Source organism: Crotalus tigris, unplaced genomic scaffold, assembly GCF_016545835.1.
Source record: "Crotalus tigris isolate CLP2741 ecotype Arizona unplaced genomic scaffold, ASM1654583v1 scf7180000018043.2394770, whole genome shotgun sequence".
In the NCBI taxonomy this organism is placed as follows: domain Eukaryota; kingdom Metazoa; phylum Chordata; class Lepidosauria; order Squamata; family Viperidae; genus Crotalus; species Crotalus tigris.
The window spans coordinates 1,257,543-1,281,144 of NW_024096792.1; the positions used below are offsets into that span (position 1 = coordinate 1,257,543).

The 23,602-nt window shown below is 42.0% G+C and overlaps 1 protein-coding gene across 3 annotated transcripts in view; it reads left to right on the forward strand.

Moving 5' to 3' along the window:
• Positions 1-23,602, forward strand: part of NDST4 (N-deacetylase and N-sulfotransferase 4) — a 144,414-nt gene that overhangs the window by 19,463 nt on the left and 101,349 nt on the right. For all 3 annotated transcript variants that reach the window (XM_039346990.1, XM_039346991.1, XM_039346992.1), the window contains exon 2: positions 1,806-3,078. In XM_039346990.1, the coding sequence (XP_039202924.1) occupies positions 2,050-3,078 (1,029 nt within the window). In that variant the 5' untranslated portion in view covers positions 1,806-2,049. The remainder of the gene's footprint in view (positions 1-1,805; positions 3,079-23,602) is intronic.

Genomic DNA, 23,602 nt, shown 5'->3' on the forward strand with positions numbered 1-23,602 from the left:
GGAGTGAATGGAGTGGCTGGAAAGGATGGCAGAGCCCTCTGCCCTGAGAGAGGGAGGTCAGAGGGAAAGGGTGAAGATTGCTTTAGAATATCTAGGGTGAGACAATGCATAAAGGTGATGATGGGCATGGGTTGCTACAGGAGCCAGAGGGCAGGCCGTTACAGATGCCCCAATGTGTGGTACCAGTGATGTGTTCTGGCCCCCCCAAACTCAGCCTTTGATAACAAAGCCTCAGAAGCCCAAGGTTCGGTCACTGGTGGTGAATGCCAGGTCAGTCAATAATAAAGCTTATCCAAGACCACACTGAGAAGGAACAAGTCGATCTGGTGTGTATAATCGGATCTGCTGACTCCAGAGGGGAGGAGTTCCCAACTCATTTAGGATTTGGCACCAGCAGACACCCCAGGGTAGGAGAAGAGGGTTGGCAGTGCTCATTTAAGAATCTTTTTTTGGCTTTCAGGGGTCTTGCTCCCAAGTTTCTGGTTGTGAGATCCTGTTCCTGAATCTGGGCTCATGGGATTATTTGGGATTGTTTCTACTATATCAGCCTCTGCTACATGGCAACCTCCCTGCCTGAACTGCTGGAGGCCATCTCAGGACTAGCAGTGGAGTTCCCCAGGTTTTTTGGTCCTAGGGAACTTCAACCAGCCACCTCTGCAGCCTAGAAGCTCATGGCTGCCATGGCAGCTATAGACCTATCCAGATCATTTTGGGTCTGACTCAGGACAGTGTCAAATGTAGGATCTTGTTGGAGCAATGCCAATGGTAAATCAACACAAAGTGGCGATCTCTCTCAATCAGCGTTGGTTCAATTGGCACTTCAGGGCACTATTCTCTATGTCTGGACCCTTGGGTGAAGGTCACTCCCACCGGGACGTCTCTTCCAGTTTTCTGACCCCCAGGGACCATCAAGATCAGTGTCTCTCTGAGGAAGGCTCCTGTTGCCCCTTGGGGGAATCAGGACAGAGGCATTGGTTTCCACGCCAATGTCTTTGGCTATGGGCTGGGGTCAGCTTGGCCATGCCGGATTCCCTTCTGAGTGGGCTGGGATTCTAGTTCTCCCTCCAGCTCAGGACTCTCACAGCTGCCTTCTGGCTTTGATGCAGCATCCTCACGGTTCACCATCTCTTCTTTTTCCCCCACAGGGAAGACACATGGTTGCACAATCCCCACAATAGGTTAACCCTCCAGGTGGATTGATACACAGATCTGGACAGAGTTAGCCTGCAATACTGTATTCTAACCACTTGCCACCAGGGCTCTTTATTAACATATAATAACATAAATATTAACTTATTTATGTTTTTAGTGTACATATACATATATCTTTTAAGATTGCAAGCTGCCCTGTGGTAAGATGGGCAGCCAATAAATTTTATGAATAAATAAATAAATAAAATGAGAATGGTTCTCTCATTTTCTCTTGTTGCCTAGGTTTTAATAATATGAATTTCTGATACCTGGAAGTATAAATTTATATAAAAATTCAGCTAATGGTGCTTATTATTGTGTCTTATAGAATATGAGAAATACTGTTGAACTGTACTTTTATGTAGCATGATAAATATAGGCCTGAAGTAAATAATAGGTATTTTGGGTAACAACTGTAAATGATAAGCATGTTCTTCACACATAAATTTTACCAGGAAGTCATCCCCTTGTCATCATCTCTCTCGGAATCAATAAAAATGTTCATAGGTGGGATTTATTTTTCTTTTAATAGAAGTTACTAGCTTATTTAATTAACACATTTTAATTGCTGTATGGATTTTCTTAACCTACTCTAATTTTCCACTTTGTTACAGATAATGCTAAGCGTCTCCTCCATTGATTATTGGCAACTGGTGCAGTCAAAGAACACAGCTTTCAATATAGATTTCCACCTCTTTGGACTTTCAGTATCTGAAATTTCATAGTCTTCACTTTTTCCCCAATACATGAATTGCAATGGTCACATGAATATTTGGAGAGTGGTATTAATACCATCTTGTGGTCTATTTACGATGGCACTTTAAAAGGAAGAAGCCAGTTGTCAGAAGTCTGGGGGAGATGAAACAAAAGAAATACCCTGCAGCAAAAAAACAAAACAATACAAAGATGAATGTGATCATGAAACTTCGTAGAAGTTTCCGAACACTCGTAATTCTCTTAGTCACCTTCTGTTTAGTGAGCATAGTCATTTCTGCTTATTACTTGTATACAGGTCACAAACAAGAAATTGCCCTCACTGATACTACAGGAGAAATGGAGTGTGAAGATCTGAAACTTTTGCCCTATAGAACCCTAGAACTTAAAACAGTGAAGCCAATTGATCCAACCAGGACTGATGCTATGGTGCTGCTTTTTGTGGAAAGCCAGTACTCTCAACTTGGCCAAGACATCATTGCCATCCTGGAGTCTAGTCGGTTTCAGTATCATATGGTGATTGCATCTGGGAAAGGAGATATTCCACCCCTGGCTGATAATGGCAAAGGGAAATACATCCTTGTAGTATATGAAAATATTTTGAAATACACATCCATGGATTCGTGGAACAGAGAACTCCTGGAAAAATACTGTGTGGAATACAGTGTTAGCATAATTGGTTTTCATAAAGCCAATGAGAATAGTTTGTTAAGTACTCAGCTTAAAGGATTCCCATTACATCTTTACAACAATATAGCTCTGCAGGATTGCTTAGTAAACCCCCAGTCCCCTCTTTTGCGTATAACCAAAGCCCCAAAGATTAAAAAAGGCCCATTACCTGGTGATGACTGGACTGTTTTCCAATATAACCATTCTACTTACCAACCAGTGCTTTTAACAGAATTTCAAGCTTCCAAACCATTCCCAGCATCACTTCCAAAGCTTAATCTCTATGCTACAGTGATTCAGGACCTGGGACTTCATGATGGAATTCAAAGAGTCCTTTTTGGAAACAACTTGAACTTTTGGCTGCACAAACTTATTTTTATAGATGCCATCTCCTTCTTGACAGGAAAAAGGCTTACATTATCCTTGGACAGATATATTCTTGTTGACATCGATGACATCTTTGTTGGAAAAGAAGGAACAAGGATGAACGTAAAAGATGTGAAGGTAAGTTGAGAATTTATGAGGCCTCCTCTCTGACAAATTTCTAAAAGCCAAGTCATCAGAGTCCTAGTATTCTTCTCAACTCTGTATCTTCAATTTTACACACATCGTCCTTAACAATTATTTAAAGAATGACAGCTAAGTGTTTACAATATTATTTTTGATTGCTTTTTTTAAAAAAAACCCCACATTTTTAGCATTTCATCTCTGCCAACTAGGCTCAGAACTTTCTTTCAAGGCATTCTAAATTGAATTATTTTGATTAATATGAACTTACCCATGTTCCATGATGTGTGGAAACTCAGATCTCATCAGTTCATTCATCCATACTAGCTCTCTATTATCATTGTTCTTCTTGCATTCTGAATTAAAGATAATTGAATTTATTTATACCCAGGTATCAGATTTATCTTTAACAATCTGGATTCCCTAAGATAATTAAGACAGATTGATTGGATAGAGCAATCAATTATATCTGCTGATCTTTACATTTTAGCACTAAGCCGTCATTAGATTGGTGGACTTGTAGGTTAATTCTGAATTTCATAGGCTCAATATAGGAATAGTTGAAAGAATATTTAAATAACTGACCTTGTAGCACTCAAATCACTAGAGTTTGCTTTGTGCTATGTTCTAATATTAAAAAGAAAGAAAATTATTTTGGCAGGTATCTTCAGGGATCCCAGAAAAGAAACTGGGAAAGACTTAGATATCTTTTGAAAATTAAACATTTACAAGTTGCACAAGCAGTATGTGTGATTAAACCCTCCCCCATTGGAATTATCAAAATTTGAGCAAACACCTAGTGAATTATTATTAGGTTAACCACATTTTTTATGAGAAAAAATTCTTTTGAAAACGCTTATATTATTTTCTAAAATAGCATAAAATAATCATTTTCCTACCTATGTATGTAATTTATGCATGCAACCTGGCTTCTTTTTTATCATTTGATTTGTTTTGGATGTTAGCCAAGACAACATCTGGGAAACATACATTTCAAAATCCAGTTGTTGTTTTTTTGTGAAGCCCAACATTAATATTAATAAAATAGTAGGATGGAATGTTAAGCAGTCCATTGTTAAATAAATAATGTATGCTTTATTAAGGATATGTAAAACGACGCTTGGGTAGTTTTATACAAGGATTATGTTCCACTTCGGAACATGATTAGATGTTATTAGAGCAGTCTTCTGATTTTCTAGTCTTGGTTATCCATCTGGACAAACTTGATCCAAGGAATTTCTGATTTAAATACAATAGTAATTCAAATCCATATAATATTTTCGGAGAGATATTAATGTAGTTACCATTTTAGTGTTATTTTAGTTATATATTGCTGTCAGATTATATACATAGTCAGCATTCCCATAAGTTCTCATAGCATAGAGATATAGATTATACATTATGTGATGCGTGAAGGCAAATATACATGTCCCAGGACCATGGTGGTGAACCTATGGCACGCGTGCCACAGGTGGCACGCAGAGCCCTCTCTGTGGGCACGTGAGCCGTCACCCCAGTCCTAGGCCTTCAGCTCAGTTTTATAAAAACCTTTTCACTTTAGGCCTCCACTGCCGTGTGCAAAAAAAAAAAAAAAACAGGTTCAATCAATCAATTTCAACTTGTCGCAGGGAAAAAAAAAGATCACGCAAAGTTGGAATTGATTGATTGAACTTTTTAGTCCCACCCAATCTGCCGTTACCACCGCAGTCACGCCCACCCAATGGTCCATGCCCACACGGCACCCGATGATACATAAGTGGGTTTTGGGTTGCAGTTTGGGCACTTGGTCTCTAAAGGTTTGCCATCACTGCCCCAGGATAATACTGCAGGATCCAATCTGAGGCGTCACCGGGACCGAAGATTTAATCTCCCAAGCTTCAGACTCATACTGGAGCCCATGCAGCACAGCCCAATCCAATGTGTGTTCTCTTACTCATTCTGGTGAGAGAGAAGTTCCTGAGGATGGGCTCCAGCACAAGTCCAAAACTTGGAAGATCCAGTTGGGACACCAAGGTTCAATAAGTGGTGCATGGGTGCTTTGGGGATGGGGAAGACCTTGGGAGGCCTGGAGCGGAGAAGCCTGGACCTGCGCTAGGACTCCCAGGCCACCCCTACATCTGAGTCACCCAATGCTCCAGTTAGTAAACTGCTTAACAATTACAGGGGAAGAGCAGAAGTTGGGACTATTAAATGAGGCAATAACGTGACTTGTGACTATAATGGGTAGGCTCCGTTATGGTCGTAACCTGAGAGTATCTGTACTTTTCTTTGGAGATTCTGCTAAATCACTTTCTAAACAGGAAGTAAATTAAATAGAATCATTCAAAACCAGACAATCTAAACGACCAAAGCCTCCTTCAGGAACTTGAAAACTTTTTATAAACTGACATTAGGCAAGTAATTAGATTGGGGAATTTGTGATAGTCATTTTCATTATAATACTCTCTCTCTCTCTCTTGGTCTATTTTCTTAGCCTCTTTGCTGTCTTAGAAATGACAGGCAGAAATCTCTCCTGTTCTTTCCCACTTTATATTAAAATAGAGAATTCATAGTATTTTAATTATACTTTTTAACTATTGGTTGCTGTTTTGAATTTTGAATGGTACTTTTTTTTAAAATATTCTTAATATACTTTAATATACTTGGTCTTAAACATGGAGACAATGCACATACAGACAATGTACATTAGTACTATATTATGCTTCTTATTTATTTTTCTACAACGTTAAACTTGTAGTTTGACAGTAAATATGTCAAAGTTGTAATAAGATGTTATAAAAGTATCTTTAAAGACTATCTAAGTGGGAACTAGCAGTTGCACCATAATGTAAATGCATAATCCCTATCCTGTTTAAGTTAAACCAAGGTTTTATTTGGACTGTGGAAGGATACAATTGGAAATGAAAAGCCCAATAAATCAAAACAGTGAATTTGCCTCCAGAGGAATGAAATAAATCTATCCAACAAAGTAAGACAAACCAGGAAGAGCTACTGCTCTTGAAATTAACTACTCAAAAATAAGATTTTAGTCTTCTCTAGAAAGCATTTTAAGTCTCCTTTTAGATGGAAAATTAATACAAAGCCTATTAATCAGTTAAGAACTTGAGTTGCGCATGTTCAAATTTCCAACTGCTAGATTAATCAATTGAGCAACTCTCTAGAAAGGACCTCAAAGCACCCAACACAATCCTTAAATATGTGTGCCATCAGGGCAACAGCTACATTGCTGCAGCAATTAAATTACATAAAGCTTAAGTTATATTTGTTGTTACATTGTGATCAGCTCTGTCTATAATCTGGAAGCTGACCAGTCTAAATTTCTAAAATACATACTCCATGCTCCTCACTCAACCTCACATACGTTTACTCAGTTAGAACTTGGCTGATGTTCTGAGAATTTGACTTGACAGATTTTGCTGGAATTGGATTAATTTAAAAAAAATGAGTGGGATAGTACTGAAACTTAATTCTTTCTACTAGTGTTTTTCATTTTTTCATTCTTCTAGTCCCACGGAGATATACGTCTATAGTAGATTGGCTGAGCCCACAGGCTAAGCCTGCAGATCTGATATATTTCTAATGAGGTCCTCTCCTTAGTCTTCAGATCCTAGCCCTCATGCTGCTTTCGGAAATCAGTTTTACAGTATGTCTTGCCACCTTCCAAAGAGATCCTCACCTGGAGTCTACCCACAATTTTCAATGTATGTGAGAAGACTTTTGCATTCTGTATTGCCTTTCAAGTAATTAAAAGGACAAATGCAAATTATTTCAAATTCATGGCTAGGTAACATAGTGACACAAAGCTATAGCACTTCTTCCCTCTTGAAAGATAATCTGTCTCAGTGATGGCGAACCTTTTAGAGACCGAGTGCCCAAACTGCAACCCAAAACCCACTTATGTATCGTCGGGTGCCAGTTGGGTGTGGCCCATTGAGTGGGCGTGGCTGCGGTGGTAACAGACTGGGTGGGACAAAAAAGTTCAATCAATTCCAACTTTGCGAGATCTTTTTTTTTTCCCGTGTGAAGTTGAACTTGATTGATTGATTGAACCTTTTTTTTTTCCACATGGAGGCCTAAAGCAAAAAGGTTTTATAAAACCCAGCTGAAGGCCTAGGACTGGGGCGATGGAGCGTGTGCCCACAGAAAGGGCTCTGCGTGCCACCTGTGGCATGCGTGCCATAGGTTCGCCACCACGGATCTTTCTCGTGAGATAAACAAAACCAAGCTTTATTTCTTTAAAAAAATGTAAAAACCCATTGTTATTGAGGTTTAAATATTAAATTTTATTTACTTATGTACAGTATGTGGTCACCCATTTGCCAAGTAACTTTGGTTGCATTGTCAATTTTAAATATTAAGGGGAAAAAATACATCAATCATAAAAAGCCAGGCATTAAAACTTGCAATGTCAGGATCAATTATTAATAAAACTCACTAACACTTGGGTCCTGTGCTGAAGGAAAAAGCCAGGTCTTGGGAGTATTTCTAAATATCAACAGAGTTGTGGCCATCCAGAGGCAAATATGCAGGATATAGAAACTATGCTGCTGTCCAAATCAGAAGGGAAAAGGCTGGTAACATAGTAAACGAAAGAAAAATCTCCAAATAAAATACAGTGTTTTGGATAAATCTCAAGAAGCTTATGCTACAAATGAAGCAACTGCCCTGTGTCTCTAAAGTATTAAAGGTTACAAGGCAAGAGTACAAAATATCAGTGATCCCAAAAATATTCCAAAAGAGGGAAAATATACCTTTTGTACTTGTGTTTAGGGTCCATAAATGCCGAGTTATAAATTCCTTAATCTGTGTGCAGATAAGTAGCGTTTATATGTTAGCACAATACAGAAACAATCCAACAGTGGGAGTAGCTATATAATCCCAGTGAGTTACATGGGCTGAAAAATGTGGGAAATGCCCCAAATGTGGCCATATGGATTAACTCCTATTCTAATGTTACTAGTAAATTATCCCTAACGTCCTAATCACAAAGGCAGATTCATAGATTGTATTAAGCTGTAATGAGGCATCTTTGTTTGGCTTTTGGCTTAGTGTAAACTGTGAACTACTGTCATTATGCAAGCTGCAGTCAATTTATGGCCAAGTTGGGGCTAAAACTTCCATCACTAAGTGATACAGTCATTAAGTGAGTCACCGTGTGACCCTCCTCAACTTTACAATTTTTTTGCCATGTTCGTTTAGTGAATTTCCCCATTGCCTTCACTTTGTAGAAGCTGGCCCGGAGGGTCACAAATGGCAATAATGTGGTCCCAAGATATTGCAACCATCACCAATGTGAGCTGGTGGCCTAACATCTGAAATTTGGTCATGTGACCAGGGGGATGCTGGGCATAAGTGTAACCCCTAGCCATGAGTCATTTTTTCCAGCACCATTGTCATTTTGAACAATCACTAAAAGAAAGGTTGTAAGTCAAGGACTATCTGTAAAAGCATATGTTTATTGTAAATTATCTTGAAAAAAAGTCTTACTAATTGTTTTGTAGAACACTTGTTATTTTATTATTTTTTATTATTATTTTAGCAGCAACAAACCTAGATTAGAGTACTGTATGACTCTAGTTCTCATTAATAAATGCAATGATTGATAAATAGTTGATTAATATCATTCATTACATTGATTATCCCTAAATTATGTTTGTATCAAAAAAAGCAATAAGCAGCAAGCATTATGAGAAGGATAAGAATTGTAGCCCCTACTATAACACAACCCAAAATGATATTGAGTTTGAATTTACCCTTTTTTTGGAAATTACTTTTTTAAAAAACAACAACAACAACCTTGCTGTCAAACTATTCTACCAATGGTGTTGATGGGTAGAGATTCCTTAGGTCTTCAGCAAAAAATATGTTCATCTTCTAAATGTAAACAACCAAGAACAACTTTAATAATTGCCTTAGAAAAAAATACCCTTTGGAGGCAGAATTGTTGCTTAACAACTGTTCAAACTTACAAGAGATTCAGGAAAAATTGCTTATGACCCATCCTTGAAGTTAAAACTGCTGCCCCACCTCCATAGTCACATGGTTGCATTTTGGGCACTTTGCACTCTATTTGCAGTTATGATTAGTTGCCAAGTTTCCTGCAATCATGTGATCCTCATTTGCAATCTTCTCTGCTGGTTTCCCCAGAAAGTCAATGGAGAAGCCAGCAAGGAAAGTTGCAAACTGCTTCTGGCCCCTCTATTCATAATGGAGGAGATACTTCTATTGGGGACTGAAGAAACAACTATCTTTTGGATGCCCCAGGGCCAGAGGTCCCATTCCCCTGTGCAGAAGGGAATTCCATCACTGGACTGGAAAAAACAGCTTGCATCCCAAAGTTCTGAGCTTCTTCTAATCTTTCTATTGTTCAGAAATAATAATGTTTGTAACTTTCCAGCCATACAAGTTTTTTTCAGCCTTTCTATCCATCGGGAATGTCTTGTTTCCTAGCTTTCTGACTGGAAATGCAATGTTTCTGAAGGGTAGAAAGGGTAGTACACAGAGGGGAGGGAAATCACCATGCTGGACCAGAAAAAGGATGCTTGCATCTTCAGGATCTGAGCTTCCTTTTTCCGGCCTAGCATGGTGGTTCCCTTCCACAGAGGAGAGAGGAAGACCTGTGATGGACCAGTAAAACAAAGCTCTGATTTTTTGGATCCAAATTTCCATTTTCTTACATAGCATAGGAATTCCCTTCTGCACATGGAGGAGAGCTGTTTGCCCTCTTTAAGCATGCAGTTTTCTCACTTCATCTGCCTAACAACCCACACGGTCACTTAGCAACCACAACTGGGACGGTCAGGATTACAGCCATTGAGTGGAGCGATAATCTACAGGCCTCTTAACAACAACAACAACAACAACAAAAGATTTACAACCAAAATTCTAAGTCCAATTATGGTTCTAAGTCAAGGACTATCTGTGGATATATAGGAAATATTATATGGTACAAGAATGTCGTTGTTGGATACATCACACTTCCATCTATCAAATTATACACTATAGTGCAGAAGAGAAGAAAGCTCATTATATCCCACTATGTACCTCTATTCTACCATTATATACAAATAAGGGTAAAAGCTGGAATCATAAAAAGTAATTTTCTTTGGGACTCTCCGTACTAGTTGCTAGTATTAATTCCAGGGATGCTGAAAAATTCTATGCCTTTTGCAGCAGAGATACAGAGAATGTAGATGCTGTTATTAAGTCTTCTGCCCTTTTATCTCTTGACTGTTTGTTATTATTTATTAGCAAGATTTATAAGGCTACACAGCACAACAGCATCACTCTGGGTGGCCTACAGCATTTAAAAAAATAACAACCCTCTATCTTCTCCTAGACTACAAAGCAACATATCAAAATAACCAAAATTGATCACTCAACTGGCCCCTAATGCCTGGGGGATTACCAGTTGCCCGCCCTTCCTTCCTTCCTTCCTTCCTTCCTTCCTTCCTTCCTTCCTTCCTTCCTTCCTCCCTCCCTCCCTCCCTCCCTCCCTTCCTGCTTGCCTTTCTCCCTTCCTTCCTCTTCCTTCCTTCCTTCCTTCCTTCCTTCCTTCCTTCCTTCCTTCCTTCCTTCCTTCCTTCCTTCCTTCCTTCCTTCTGCTTTTGCTTGCCTTTTGCCCATTTTGCTAGTTAAGTGTTATTGATGTGTGCTGATGTTTAATAAATAACCACCAACTATATATTTTTTGCTACTGAATAAGGTGGCGTATGTCTGCTCTGATCTGGACATAAGGACTGACTGGGAGCATGCTGGGGGCAGATTAAACTGCAAATCACCCATAATAAATTTCCAACATGTGTAACCTGTGGAGAGGCTTGCTGAAGCTTGCAGTTCATATTCAACAAGCCCCACTGTCTCCTTAAAAGTGTGGTATACATAAAAAGCACATACATACTTAAACAAATTCTCCCCGCTGCCCTTGGCAAAGTGTTCACTGCAGAAGCCTCTGGCAGCAATTTATCTAGTTGTTTAATCCCTTCTTCTGGGTCAGGACTCCAGTCCTTTTTTTTCCTCCTCCAACTGATTTATTGATTCTTCCTAGCTGGAGAAAGTTTTACAGCATCTCTCAACTCTAGCTAAGAATACCAACCAATTTCATCATTCCTTTGCACCTCACAAAATGCCCTTATTTACTTATTTATGTTATTATATCCCATCTTTGTCACCTCTTTAATAGGCCCAAGGAAGAGAATTCCAGCTGTGCAAAATGCTGCAGGAAGAAAGCCTTATGTTTTTTCCTCTGCTACTTCTTATTTACTCATGGAGAGTTCTCCTGTTTGCCTTAGGCATTATCTCCTATTCCCTTTCTCTACTTAGACTACCCATCCTCTTTCTTCCAGCTTAAAGTTCTGATCTTATTCTCTCTGCAGGTGTGCACCCACAGCTACAGACATTTTGTTGTTTTCCTAACTCTTGAGTTTTCATTCTTCCATTTTTAATCTTTGGGACAGACCCCTTTCTCTCTACCAATGTCCTGTTCTGTTTTCCTTACTAACACCAAGCTATCTACAGATAGTCCTTGACTTACAACAGTTCATTTAGTGACCGTTCAAAGTTACAACGGCACTGGAAAAAGTGACTTATGACCATTTTTCACACTTACAACTGTTGCAGCGTGAATTACATAGTCACGTGAAGTACATCTGGATGCTTAACAACTGACTCACATTTATGATGGTTGCAGGGTCCTGGAGCTATGTGACTTTCTGACAAGCAAACAATGGGGAAATCAGATTCACGGAAGAATCGTGTTACCAATTTAAGAGCTGCTGTGATTCATGTAACAAATGTGGGGAGAAAAATCGTAAAATGGGGCAAAACTCACTGAACAACATAAATTTTTGGCTCCGTTGTGGCTTGAGGACAAATTGAAGGCTACCTGCATTAAAAAAAAAAATACATTATCGCTTCCTTTATTCTTAGCCAGTGCTTAGAGTCCTATTTTCTCTGTGTCTGACCTTTTCATTATAGGCCTGTGCAGTCAGATCTCCAGCTGCAAGTTAACCACCTTCTGGCAATCTGCAGGCAGTTTGCACCGGAGACTGACATTTCCTGATACTACTACAGCCCAGGAATCCTACAGTAATAGACATTGATTATTTTACCTACTTTTATAACAGAGGTCCCAATCATACTTTTCAGTTTCTTGCGTCATTTATAAAGTAAGGAGCAGGGGTTAAAAAAAAAATTACAGTTATGTCTTTTTCACTGAGTGAGGATTTAGCATGGAGCTGTCTAGGTACACCTTAAATATTCTTTGTTCCTTGTGATCGATATCTTCTTATTGGAAAAAAAAAACGATATTTGGTTTAAGCGAAGATGATACCTGCCTAGGTAGTATTTTAAGATTAGTCGTAGATAATTTGCATTTAGTTTTAGCAGAACTTTTAGGACAGTGGTTCTCAACCTGTGGGTCGGGACCCCATTTGGGGTCGAACGACCATTTCACGGGGGTCGCCAAACAACGCAGTCCGCCATTTTTTCCCCTTTTCCTTAGCTGTGCTACTCCCTTTTATTCTATTGGCTTTTGAAAGCCAATAGAATAGACTTTCTTGAATAGAGTCTAATTCTATTGGCTTTCAAAAGCCAATAGGAATTGTCCAGGCTGTCTCTGCCCTGCTGAGCCCGCCAAAAGTCCCATTCTGCAAATGGTGCTGCACCAGTTGAGTAGTCCTCGACTTACGACCGGTTGAGTAGTCCTCAACTTACGACCGGTTGGAGGTTGAGAACCACTGTTTTAGGACTTTATGGGTTTTTTTTTCCCCTTTCAGGTAAGATTGGTTCCTCCAAGAATTTGTTAATCAAATATTTTACAAGCTGTAGTCCACTTACAAACCATTTGAATCCAGGCTGAGGTGTTGTTGTTTTTTTTCACAAAGAACACAATATTTGAAGAAAAGTGACATTTACAATAAGACAACACTAGTGAGACTTAGAGAAAGATCTGTGAACGCTTGGACAAAATGGAAAATCAATATATATGACCTTCTCAATGAGTTAAAGTACCCTCCTGAGCAAAAGAAAGAGAAGTTCAAAAGGAGACGAGGGAAATTGATTTTTCTAAGGAATATTGTATGGCTATGGTTTATATATTTCTTGATGCCTAATGATTCTGGAAAAATGGATTTCTGTTGTACAGGATCACTACTACCTGATTAAAATATTTAGGAATACCCTTGATACAATTTTCAGAGAGTCCATTACTTTAGAAATCATTTGGGGGAGATTGTTTATTTTAAATGTGCTTTCACAAAATCTCACTAAAACAGGAGAAAAATAGTGAAAATAGTAGTCTTTATCTTGACCTTAGTCTTTATGTAATCCTTCAAGGGGATTATTTCCAAACTAGCAGTTAATCATGTTTTAAATATTTTAAAAGTTTTTGCAAACATTTTTTTTTAATGTAATCCCTTGCATTTTGATGGAATTGGGGCAACTGAATGGAGCTGAGTGTTTACTGGCCGGATGCCCTTCCCAATTTCTCCACGGAGCTCACAGCAAATATTTTCTCTTTGTACCCAGAAAGAGAAATATTTGCCATTTTGTTGTTAGTTGCGAAGTTGTATCTGACCCATCGCCACCCCATGGACAATGTTTCTTCAGGCCTTCCTGTCCTCTACTGTTATGTCCCGAGCCTTTGCAAACGGCTCGGGCGTTTGCAGGCAGTCCCGGGCAGGTGCAAAGCTGCCCGGGACCAGACAGGCTGTCGCCAGCGCCGTGCGCATGCGCGGGTGCTGGCGCGGGAAAAGTAACCCATTTACCCGGGAGTTGCCTATATAAGAGGCTGCGAGGCGTTTGGGCGAGGCTGAAGCCATCTTCCTGTAAGCTGAACGCTGAATAAATGAAACTGAGAACTCCAGCTGCTTCTCGTGTCTGTTTTCCCGCCACGGACTCAACACTGGCGACGAGGATGGGATGCCTTGCACTACCTGGAAAGGAAGAAGTGTAAGCTTACCCAAGGAGTCCTGAGCGGCGAAAGAGGAACGGCGTCGACTCGGCAGCTGCCCGCCAATCCGGTGCGCCTTCGGGGGTAGGCTGGCTGATAGACCCGTCTCCTGAAGATCCGAAGATGGCGAAAATCGGAAGGCTTTCGGAATTCGACGTCTCACATCCAGAGCGGTGGGAGTCCTACGTATCCAGAATGGAGAACTACTTCAAGGCAAACCAAGTGAGGGAAGATAGCTTGAAGGCCGCCACCCTGCTTTGCGTTTGCGGCCAAGACGCCTTCGAAATCGCAGAAAATCTTGTAGCACCTGTTCCAGTAGAGTCTGTAAGCTACGCAGACCTGAAGAAGCTGCTGAAAGAGCACTTCCACCCCAAGGTGTCCGTTATCTCATGGCGCCACACCTTCGAGCAGAGGGATCAACGGTCCGGTGAAACAGCCAAGGAATACATCGCCGCGCTACGGAAGGCCGCCAAGCCCTGCGAGTTCAAGGACCTCGAGGAACGACTGAGGGACCGATTCGTGTGCGGGCTAAGGCATCGAGAGCTACAACAGAGACTTTTTGCCAAGGAAGAATTATCCTTCCAAGACGCCTTAAGGGAAGTCACCGCAGAAGAAGCAGCAGGCGGCGCCATCAAAAACATGCGGCCGATCAGAAACAGTGCAGAGGGTGCGTCCGTGCACCAGGAAGACGTCCGACGAAACTCCGAGGAGGATCCGGACGAGGAAGTCGACCGTCTACACCCCGCGAAGGAAGAGAACCAGAAGGGAAGCTCTTCGGCTCTGCTCAAGTGCATCGGCTGTGGAGGTCGCCACAGGAGAACCGACTGCAAGTTCCGCTCCGCTACCTGCCGGGCATGCGGCAAACAAGGGCATATTGCAGCTGTGTGTCTGAGCCGACGAAAGGCACAACCCCAAGAAGAACGCCTGAAAGGTACCAGATTCCCCAGCCAGAATAGGGTAGGGTTTTGCGCTTCGCGAAGAAGCATCTGTAGAACAGGCACACACAAGCCCATGAAGAAAAAGCTGTCACTCAACGTGAAGCTACAAGGGGTTCCATTATCTATGGAACTAGACACAGGGTCTGCCCTGTCCATCATTTCATTGCATACATTTAGGAAGATTTGTTCCAGTAGTGGGTCTAAGGCCAAGTTAAGGCCTTCTGATATTGTATTAACAGATTTTCAGAACTCAAGAGTGTGTGTTAAGGGGGAGGCCACCCTTAACGTGCAATACAAGAGCTTTGAAGGTCCACTAGACTTATTAGTAGTAGGGGGTGAACGAACGAGTCTCATAGGACTCGATTGGTTTGAGGCCCTGGGGATACACGTCACAGGACTCAACAGCTTACAAACACTCGACCTACAGGAAGTCTGCAAAGAATTTGCAGATGTTTTCAGCCCCCAGCTGGGCACATTCAAAGGACCACCTGTGTCCTTAAAGCTAGACCCCACTGTCACTCCCATTAGGATTAAAGCAAGAAGGGTCCCTTTTGCTTTAAAAAGTAAGATTGACACTGAACTAGACAAACTAATCCAACAGGGAATCCTAGAACCTGTTGATTCCAGCCCGTGGGAGACCCCCATTGTCACGCCTCTAAAGGCAAATGGGGACATTCGCATTTGTGCTGATTACAAATGCACACTCAATAAGGCATTGCAGCAACATGCCTATCCTGTTCCTGTGGTCAGTCACATCCTGGCCTCTCTCAAGGGGGGGCGTGTTTTTGCAAAGCTTGACCTAGCTCAAGCATATCAACAGCTGCCTGTTGATGATGATGCTGCCATAGCTCAGACCATTGTGACCCACAGGGGAGCCTTTAAAGTAAAAAGGCTACAGTTTGGAGTAAATGTCGCTCCTGGGATTTTCCAAAGCGTAATGGAAAACACACTACGAGGTATACCAGGGGTCTGCCCCTACTTTGACGATGTCTTGATTGCAGGAGACTCCACACACATTCTAGCTGAAAGACTTAGGGCTGTCCTGTTAAGATTCAGGGAATCAGGCCTCAAGCTCAGAAAAGACAAATGCAAGATCGGGGTGCCTTCTACTGAATTTCTGGGATTCAAAATTGATGCTGCTGGGATTCATCCTGCTGAATCCAAACTAACTGCTATTTTACAAGCACCCAGGCCAAAGTCTAAGGCCGAACTTCAGGCCTTCCTAGGCCTCCTGAATTTCTACAATTCTTTTCTTCCACATAAAGCTAGTGTAGCTGAGCCTCTTCACAGGCTACTAGACAAACAAGCTGTGTGGCTGTGGTCACAAGCACATGAGGCTTGCTTTAAAGAAGTCAAGGCCTTGCTCACTTCTAACAGTGTTCTTGCACATTTCAACGAGTCTCTTCCTGTGTGCATCGCTTGTGATGCATCCCCCTACGGGGTTGGAGCTGTCCTGAGTCACCTCAGGTCTGATGGAACTCAGGTTCCTATTGCATACTACTCCAGAACACTGTCTTCTGCCGAGCGCAACTACGCTCAGATAGACAGGGAGGCTCTGGCTGTTGTTGCTGGAATTAAAAAATTCCACGATTTTCTATATGGCAGGCATTTCACGGTCTTCACTGACCATAAGCCTCTGCTGGGACTGTTTACCACACGTAAGCAGACTCCCCACATCATTTCCCCTAGAATGCTTAGGTGGTCTATTTTCTTGTCTGCATATGATTTTTCATTACTCCACAAGCCTGGGAAAGAAATGGGCCATGCTGATGGCCTCAGTAGGTTGCCTCTGCCAGTAGTAGAAGCTGACCCCGCGCCAGCTGTCAACATTCTATCAATCCAAGCCTTGCCCGAGCTCCCTCTTAGTGCCAGGGATGTTACCGCTGAAACGGGTACAGATCACACACTTTCACGTGTCCGCTCCTGGGTCCTGTCCGGGTGGCCTGAGCACTGCCCTAGTCCTGAGTTTCAGAGTTTCTGGTCCAAAAGAAACGAACTGTCCCTTTCTCAGGGTTGTCTGCTTTGGGGAAACAGAGTTGTCATTCCCACCTCAATGAGGACTAGGGTCTTAGAATCCCTCCACGAGGGTCATCCTGGCATTGTCCGTATGAAGGCTCTTGCACGAAGCCACTTGTGGTGGCCTGCTTTAGATAAAGATATTGAGGCTAAGGTGCACGCATGCCACCTGTGCCAACGATCTCGCCCAGAGATGCCCCAAGCTCCTGTGCATAGATGGGAGGAAACACAGTCCCCATGGTCTAGGGTGCACATTGACTACGCTGGGCCCTTTCAGGGCCAGTTCTTCTTGGTCCTTGTTGACAGCCATTCAAAATGGCTTGAGGTTGTGCCTGTCTAATCCACCACCACTGCAAAGACTATTCAGGTACTGAAGGGGGATTTTTGCTGCACACGGGCTGCCAGATGTCATTGTGTCGACAACGGCCCTCAATTCACTTCCTCCGAATTCCAAGCTTTCTTACAGGCTAACATGATTCGTCATGCCACGTCTGCACCCTTCCACCCGTCCACCAACGGTATGGCTGAACGCATGGTGCGCATCGCAAAGGACGCCTTGAAGAGACTCACCTACGGGGACTGGCATCACAGGTTGGCTGACTTTCTCCTTTCTTATCGCACCACACCGTCCACTTCTACAGGGAGAAGCCCAGCTGAACTTCGTTGGGGGCGTCAACTTACTACTAAACTTGACCGGTTGCATCCGGACAGACTGCCTTCATCTACCTCACATCCTAGGGCACCTAGACAACTACTTGTGGGTGCCCCGGTTTGGGCTCGCAATTACGGGCCTGGTCATACATGGGTCCCCGCTTCTGTGTCCAGGATCACAGGTCCTCTCTCCTACGAGGTTGCCCTGGACAACGGTCGTGTCCTGCGTCGGCACATCGACCAACTTCGCTCTAGGCGAGACTTTTCTGCTGAGACTCCTGGGTCTTTTCCAGGGGGGGAGGGGGACCCTTTGGAGCAAAGGGAAGGGCAACGAGCTGCTGCCCATCTCCACTGAGGAGCCACAAACGGCCCATCCCAGGGTTCCGCGAGAGCTCCGAACAAGAATTCCATGAGCTACCTAACTACCAGGCATCCACGCCTACTCCAGCCAGGGAGTCACCCCGGGGGCATACTCACGTTCCACACACGTCACACAGCACTCCAGTCACAGAGGATACCCGGGGCATCCCAACAAATCATTCCCCGCAAGAGAGCTGGCACACAATCCCAAAGTTGGCCTGACCTTACCCCAAATCCTACAGGGGGTCAAACATACACAGAGCTAGTCGAGGAACCAAGTCCCGACTACAACAACCCTAGCACAAATCAGGGAACACCTGAGTTTTGGGAAAGTACAGAAACCCACACGAGCCCGAACACAGAATGGGGTTCAGGGAATGGACAGCCTCCTGACAGGTCTTGGACTGACCTAGGAGGTTCTACAGAGACGCCCAGCAGCGGCTATCACTTCAAGGGGCCTGAGGGTCTACAGCTAGGTAGGTCAACCAGGTCACAAAGTAACAGAAGCCCTGGCCTGACGAGCCCGGTGGGCAAGCAAGCAGGCCAGGCATCGGGGCACAGTCCTTGGAAGACACCAGGGCACAATAGAGAGAACAGGCTCACGCCTCCCTCCAGTCAGGGGACTTATGCCAGTAACCCACAGCTAAGAAGGTCACAGAGAGCAAAGAAATCTCCTAAGTACCTAGAAGACTACATAACATTGCTGGCAAGGCAAAGGCCAGTAAACAGTGGGAGCACTGGGGAGCAAAATGTCATATAAAAATAAATGTTGTATGTTGGTAGTAGTTTTAGCCCGGGGGAAAGGGGTGTTATGTCCCGAGCCTTGCAAACGGCTCGGGCGTTTGCAGGCAGTCCCGGGCAGGTGCAAAGCTGCCCGGGACCAGACAGGCTGTCGCCAGCGCCGTGCGCATGCGCGGGTGCTGGCGCGGGAAAAGTAACCCATTTACCCGGGAGTTGCTATATAAGAGGCTGCGAGGCGTTTGGGCGAGGCTGAAGCCATCTTCCTGTAAGCTGAACGCTGAATAAAAGAAACTGAGAACTCCAGCTGCTTCTCGTGTCTGTTTTCCCGCCAAGGACGCAACATCTACCATCTTCTGGAGCTCATGCCTACTGCTTCAGTGACTCCATCCAGCCACCTCATTATCTGTCGTCCCTTTCTTTTATTCCCCTCAATCTTTCTCAGCATTAGGCTCTTCTCCAGTGAGTCCTTCCTTCTCATTAGGTGGCCAAAGTATTTGAGTTTCAACTTCAGGATCTGGCCTTCTAAAGAGCAGTCAGGGTTGATCTCCTCTAGGACTGACCGGTTTGATCGCCTTGCAGTCCAAGGGACTCATAGGAGTCTTCTTCAGCACCATAGTTCAAAGGCATCAATTCTTTTGCGCTCAGCCTTTCTTATGGTCCAACTTTCACAGTCATACATTGCAACCAGACAAACAATGGCCTTGACCATATGTACTTTTGTTGGCAGGGTGATGTCTCTGCTTTTTAGTATGCTGTCTAGCCATAGCTTTCCTCCCCAGGAGCAAGCGTCTTTTAATTTCTTGACTGCAGTCCCCATCTGTGGTGATCTTGGAGCCCAGGAAGACAAAATCTGTCACTACCTCCATTTCTTCCCCATCTATTTGCCAGGAATTGAGAGGGCTGGATGCCATGACCTTGGTTTTCTTAATGTTGAATTTCAAGCTAACTTTTGCACTCTCCTTCTTCCCCCGCATCAAGAGGCTCTTTAGCTCCTGTTCATTTTCTGCCATTAGAGTGGTATCATCTGCATATCTTAGGTTGTTGATATTTCTCCCGGCAATCTTAATTCCAACTTTTGATTCATCTAGCCCTGCCTTTCTAGGATTAAATTTACAGCCTCCTGATTGTAAGATGAGAGCTTCATCCCTAGGCCACCACACCATTCATTGCAAACAATTTATGAGGCTGCAGAAAAGAAATCTAATCTCTGACAGGGAAAGAAACAACATAACACCCTTCATGGTTTGGATCCAGATTAAATTACTTGATCATACAGTAGTTCCTATTAAAATCACTCAATGATCTATTTATGATATTAATTGAGTGGCAGCTAAGTAACAGTAACTGTCTGGGGTAACATATCTTAAATCCATTCTTTGACCTTGTATGTAAAAATGCAGAATGGATTATTTTAGTCATTAGGTTTATACTGGATGGAAAAACAGAGGCCCATGCAAACATGTGGGACTAATGCTACTTCTTAAGCATTTATCCCACATGTTTGCATGGGCCTCTGTTTTCCATTACACTCAGATAATTATTCCAGTGAGTTTATTGATACAAAATGCAATATGGACTTTATTGATCAGCCAGTTTGTAGCATAGACAGATATTGACTTGATCTAAAAGCAATAAAAAGAACTATTGTCTCTATCTATCTATATCTATCTATCTATCTATCTATCTATCTATCTATCTATCTATCTATCTATCTATCATCCTTGAAGGGTTGGACATTGTTCTAGGATCTGGTAGAAGAGCATATACCTTAAAAGACAGTTTCAGTATTCAGAAGGATTCTGACAAAATTGAAATAAATGGCAGAAACCAGCAAGATGAATTTCAGCAAGAAGCAATGCAATGTCCTGTGCATGGATATAAATAATCAGGGTAGGTGTGTGTGTGTGTGTGTGTGTGTGTGTGTGTGTGTGTGAGAGAGAGAGAGAGAGAGAGAGAGAGAGAGAGAGAGAGAGAGAGAGAGAGAGAGAGAGAGAGAAAGAATATCTCAACATCCAAGAAATGGATTGGAGAGAAGCTATAAAATATGTCTGAGATTTTCAGTTATTATTTTATTCTGAAATGGTAAAGAATAAAATATAATCCATCTTATACTTAAAGGCAGCTTTTATAAGAGTGCTCCCCTGCATAATATTTGGTGCTGAGTGTAGTGATACCCTGTTTGCATGGCCAAATTCATTTTCCTATGGATTTCATGACCTTAAAACATTTAGTCTGCTTCGTATATTCCAAGCATTGATTGCCTTTTCTTGCTTTTCAAATGATATAAAATGCCATTAGTCTTTGACACCTTTTGGATTTTTGAAGGCCACTTTTTTTTTTACTTTCTCACCTGATCTTTGTTGTTAAAAGGTGCTTTGAACTCTGAAAGTATGCTGTCTTTCAGTGGCAAAAAGAATAAATTCAGTATAAGAGTCACACAGCTCTTTTGATTACATGGGATGAAGTAACCATAAATTCAGGAAATTGTATCCTTCAAGTGCTTGAGGAAATATGTTAGGTATAATAAATTTAATTTGCTAAATTCTGTGATCTTTTCAATAGAACCCAATAGATTTTTGATTTGCTACATAGGATGACAGGAAAGAAATAATATTCTATTTGTGGTCAATTATTTAAAAATAAAATTGCAAACTCATTTACAAAAATGGTGCATAATCTAACCCCTCACCCTCTAAAAAAAACATTTGGGTACCCTAGTACAAATACATCACTGACACTGATTGAGCATTTAAATCTAACAAAAGTCCATTAAATTTTCAAATATTCTATAATAATATGGATAGGGATTACAATGGAGGAAACATTATTGTGAATCTTGCTTGAAAGCCTAGAAGATTTTAAGACTAAGCCTTCTAAAATAAAAGAGATATCATGGTTCCGATAGATGAAACCCATCAAAAGAACAAGAACCCATCAAGGCAAGAATTCTTCCTTAAAGAACATTTTATTCAGGAAACAAAGTATCGGCACTACATAGTTGAACCCAAAACTAATTTCCCTTCCCCTGGATACAAAGTAACAAATTGCAACTCCCTCCCCCAACAAACAGTCATAAATCACATTCTCCAATTAGCCTGAAATGCAGGCTTTCTCTCCAGCCCCTCAGCCCGCCAAAATGTTATCAATTTGTCCTTGGGTTCCCACAAAGCAGCGTTTATTATTATGGCTAGATGACCTCAGCATTCATCCCAAACCCCCTTCTGCACCGGATCTCTAAATAGAAGGAAGAGCATGTTAAAAGCAAAAAGAGAAAATGGCTGCGATTTTCATCACTTGTCAGAGCGGGAACATTCAATGTTTACAGCGTTGACAAGGAATTTTTCTCAGGATGCAGTAAATTCATTAGAAATCAGGCTTTTTTTGTGGAGGGAGGCAAATAGAATAACATTTTGATTAAGAGTTCTGAAGTAGTTGGAAACTTCACATCTTTCTAGAATTTTTTGCCATGGATCAATATATCTGGTATTATCTATTTTATGTGGTTTGATGAGCATTGGCATGATTTCATAAGGAATGCTACCAGAGGTGTCATATTAAGGATGGTTAATGCTTAACTTTCTCTGTAAATTGCTTGGGTGGGTTAGGAAATGTGAAATCTGTTAGGAGGATCTAATCAGGAATGACAACTTTGGTTTTGATTATTTTGTTTTTGTTTATAAATTTGAAAATGAACAAGCTATACTTCTAAGAAATAGAGTTAAGCTGAGAAGTCTATTTTATGCAAATATCAAGGTTAGATGTTTCTAGTTTCTTACACTTTTTATGAGAATGAGGGAGAGAGAGAGAAAGCTCTTTGATAGACTATGGCACGGGTGTCAAACTTGATCACATCATGTGACATATTGTGATGTATCACGGTGTTTTTTCCTTTGCAGAGCCGGGGTGGGCATGGCTTGCATATGACGCATCTGGCCCACAGGCTGCCAGTTTGACACCCCTGGACTATGGGTTCTACCCCTCACTCCCCTGATGGGAAGAAATAGAAAATCACTCCTCACATAGTGGTCCTTTTACTAGGCCTCACCAATGAGTACAGGGGAAATAATGTCAGAAAAATGAAAAGCGGGAAAGTTTCTCGTTTTCTGCAGCATGCTGACATCAACCTCACCATGATTCCTGTCCATACCTCTATCTTGTTGGGAGCCCCACACCAACCCTGCTTTCACATTGGGTGGCTGTATAGCTCTCTAGCAATCATGAAGGAAAGGCAGGAACCTTGATGGTGGGTAGAGTTACCAATAGGGGTATCAATCTTTCTGAAGACCTTCCATGAAGATGCATTCTTATTGGATGACAAAAAGAAATAAAAATATTTCTCAGCTGCATGAGACTCTGTTCTTTTTGGCATCTAAAGGAGGAATGGCTATGTGTGGCCCTTTAACTGGATGGGAGGAGATATTCTGCAGTAGGCCCAGTTGGAACTCTGCAATCATTTTATTTCACCAGCATGAGAATTTTTCCATAAAATGGAGCATGCAGTGCTTTCCACTGGAAAATTCTAGTTTCCTGTTAAGTCATTTTAACTGAGCTTCAATCTGCTCAAGAACAAGGTAGACTTCAAGTTAGAGGTTTCACTACAAGAACCTGTCCTTGGTAATATTAATAGTAATAGTAGTAAAGTTGGAAGGGACCTTGGAGGTCATCTAGTCCAACCCCCTGCTCAGGCAGGAAACCCTACACCATTTCGGACAAATGGCTGTCCAGTCTCTTCTTAAAAACTTCCAGTGTTGGAGCATTTACTGCTTCTGGAGGCAGGTTGTTCCACTGATTAATTGGTCTCACTGTCAGGAAGTTTCTCCTTAGTTCTAGATTGCTTCTCTCCTTGATTAGTTTCCATATGTTG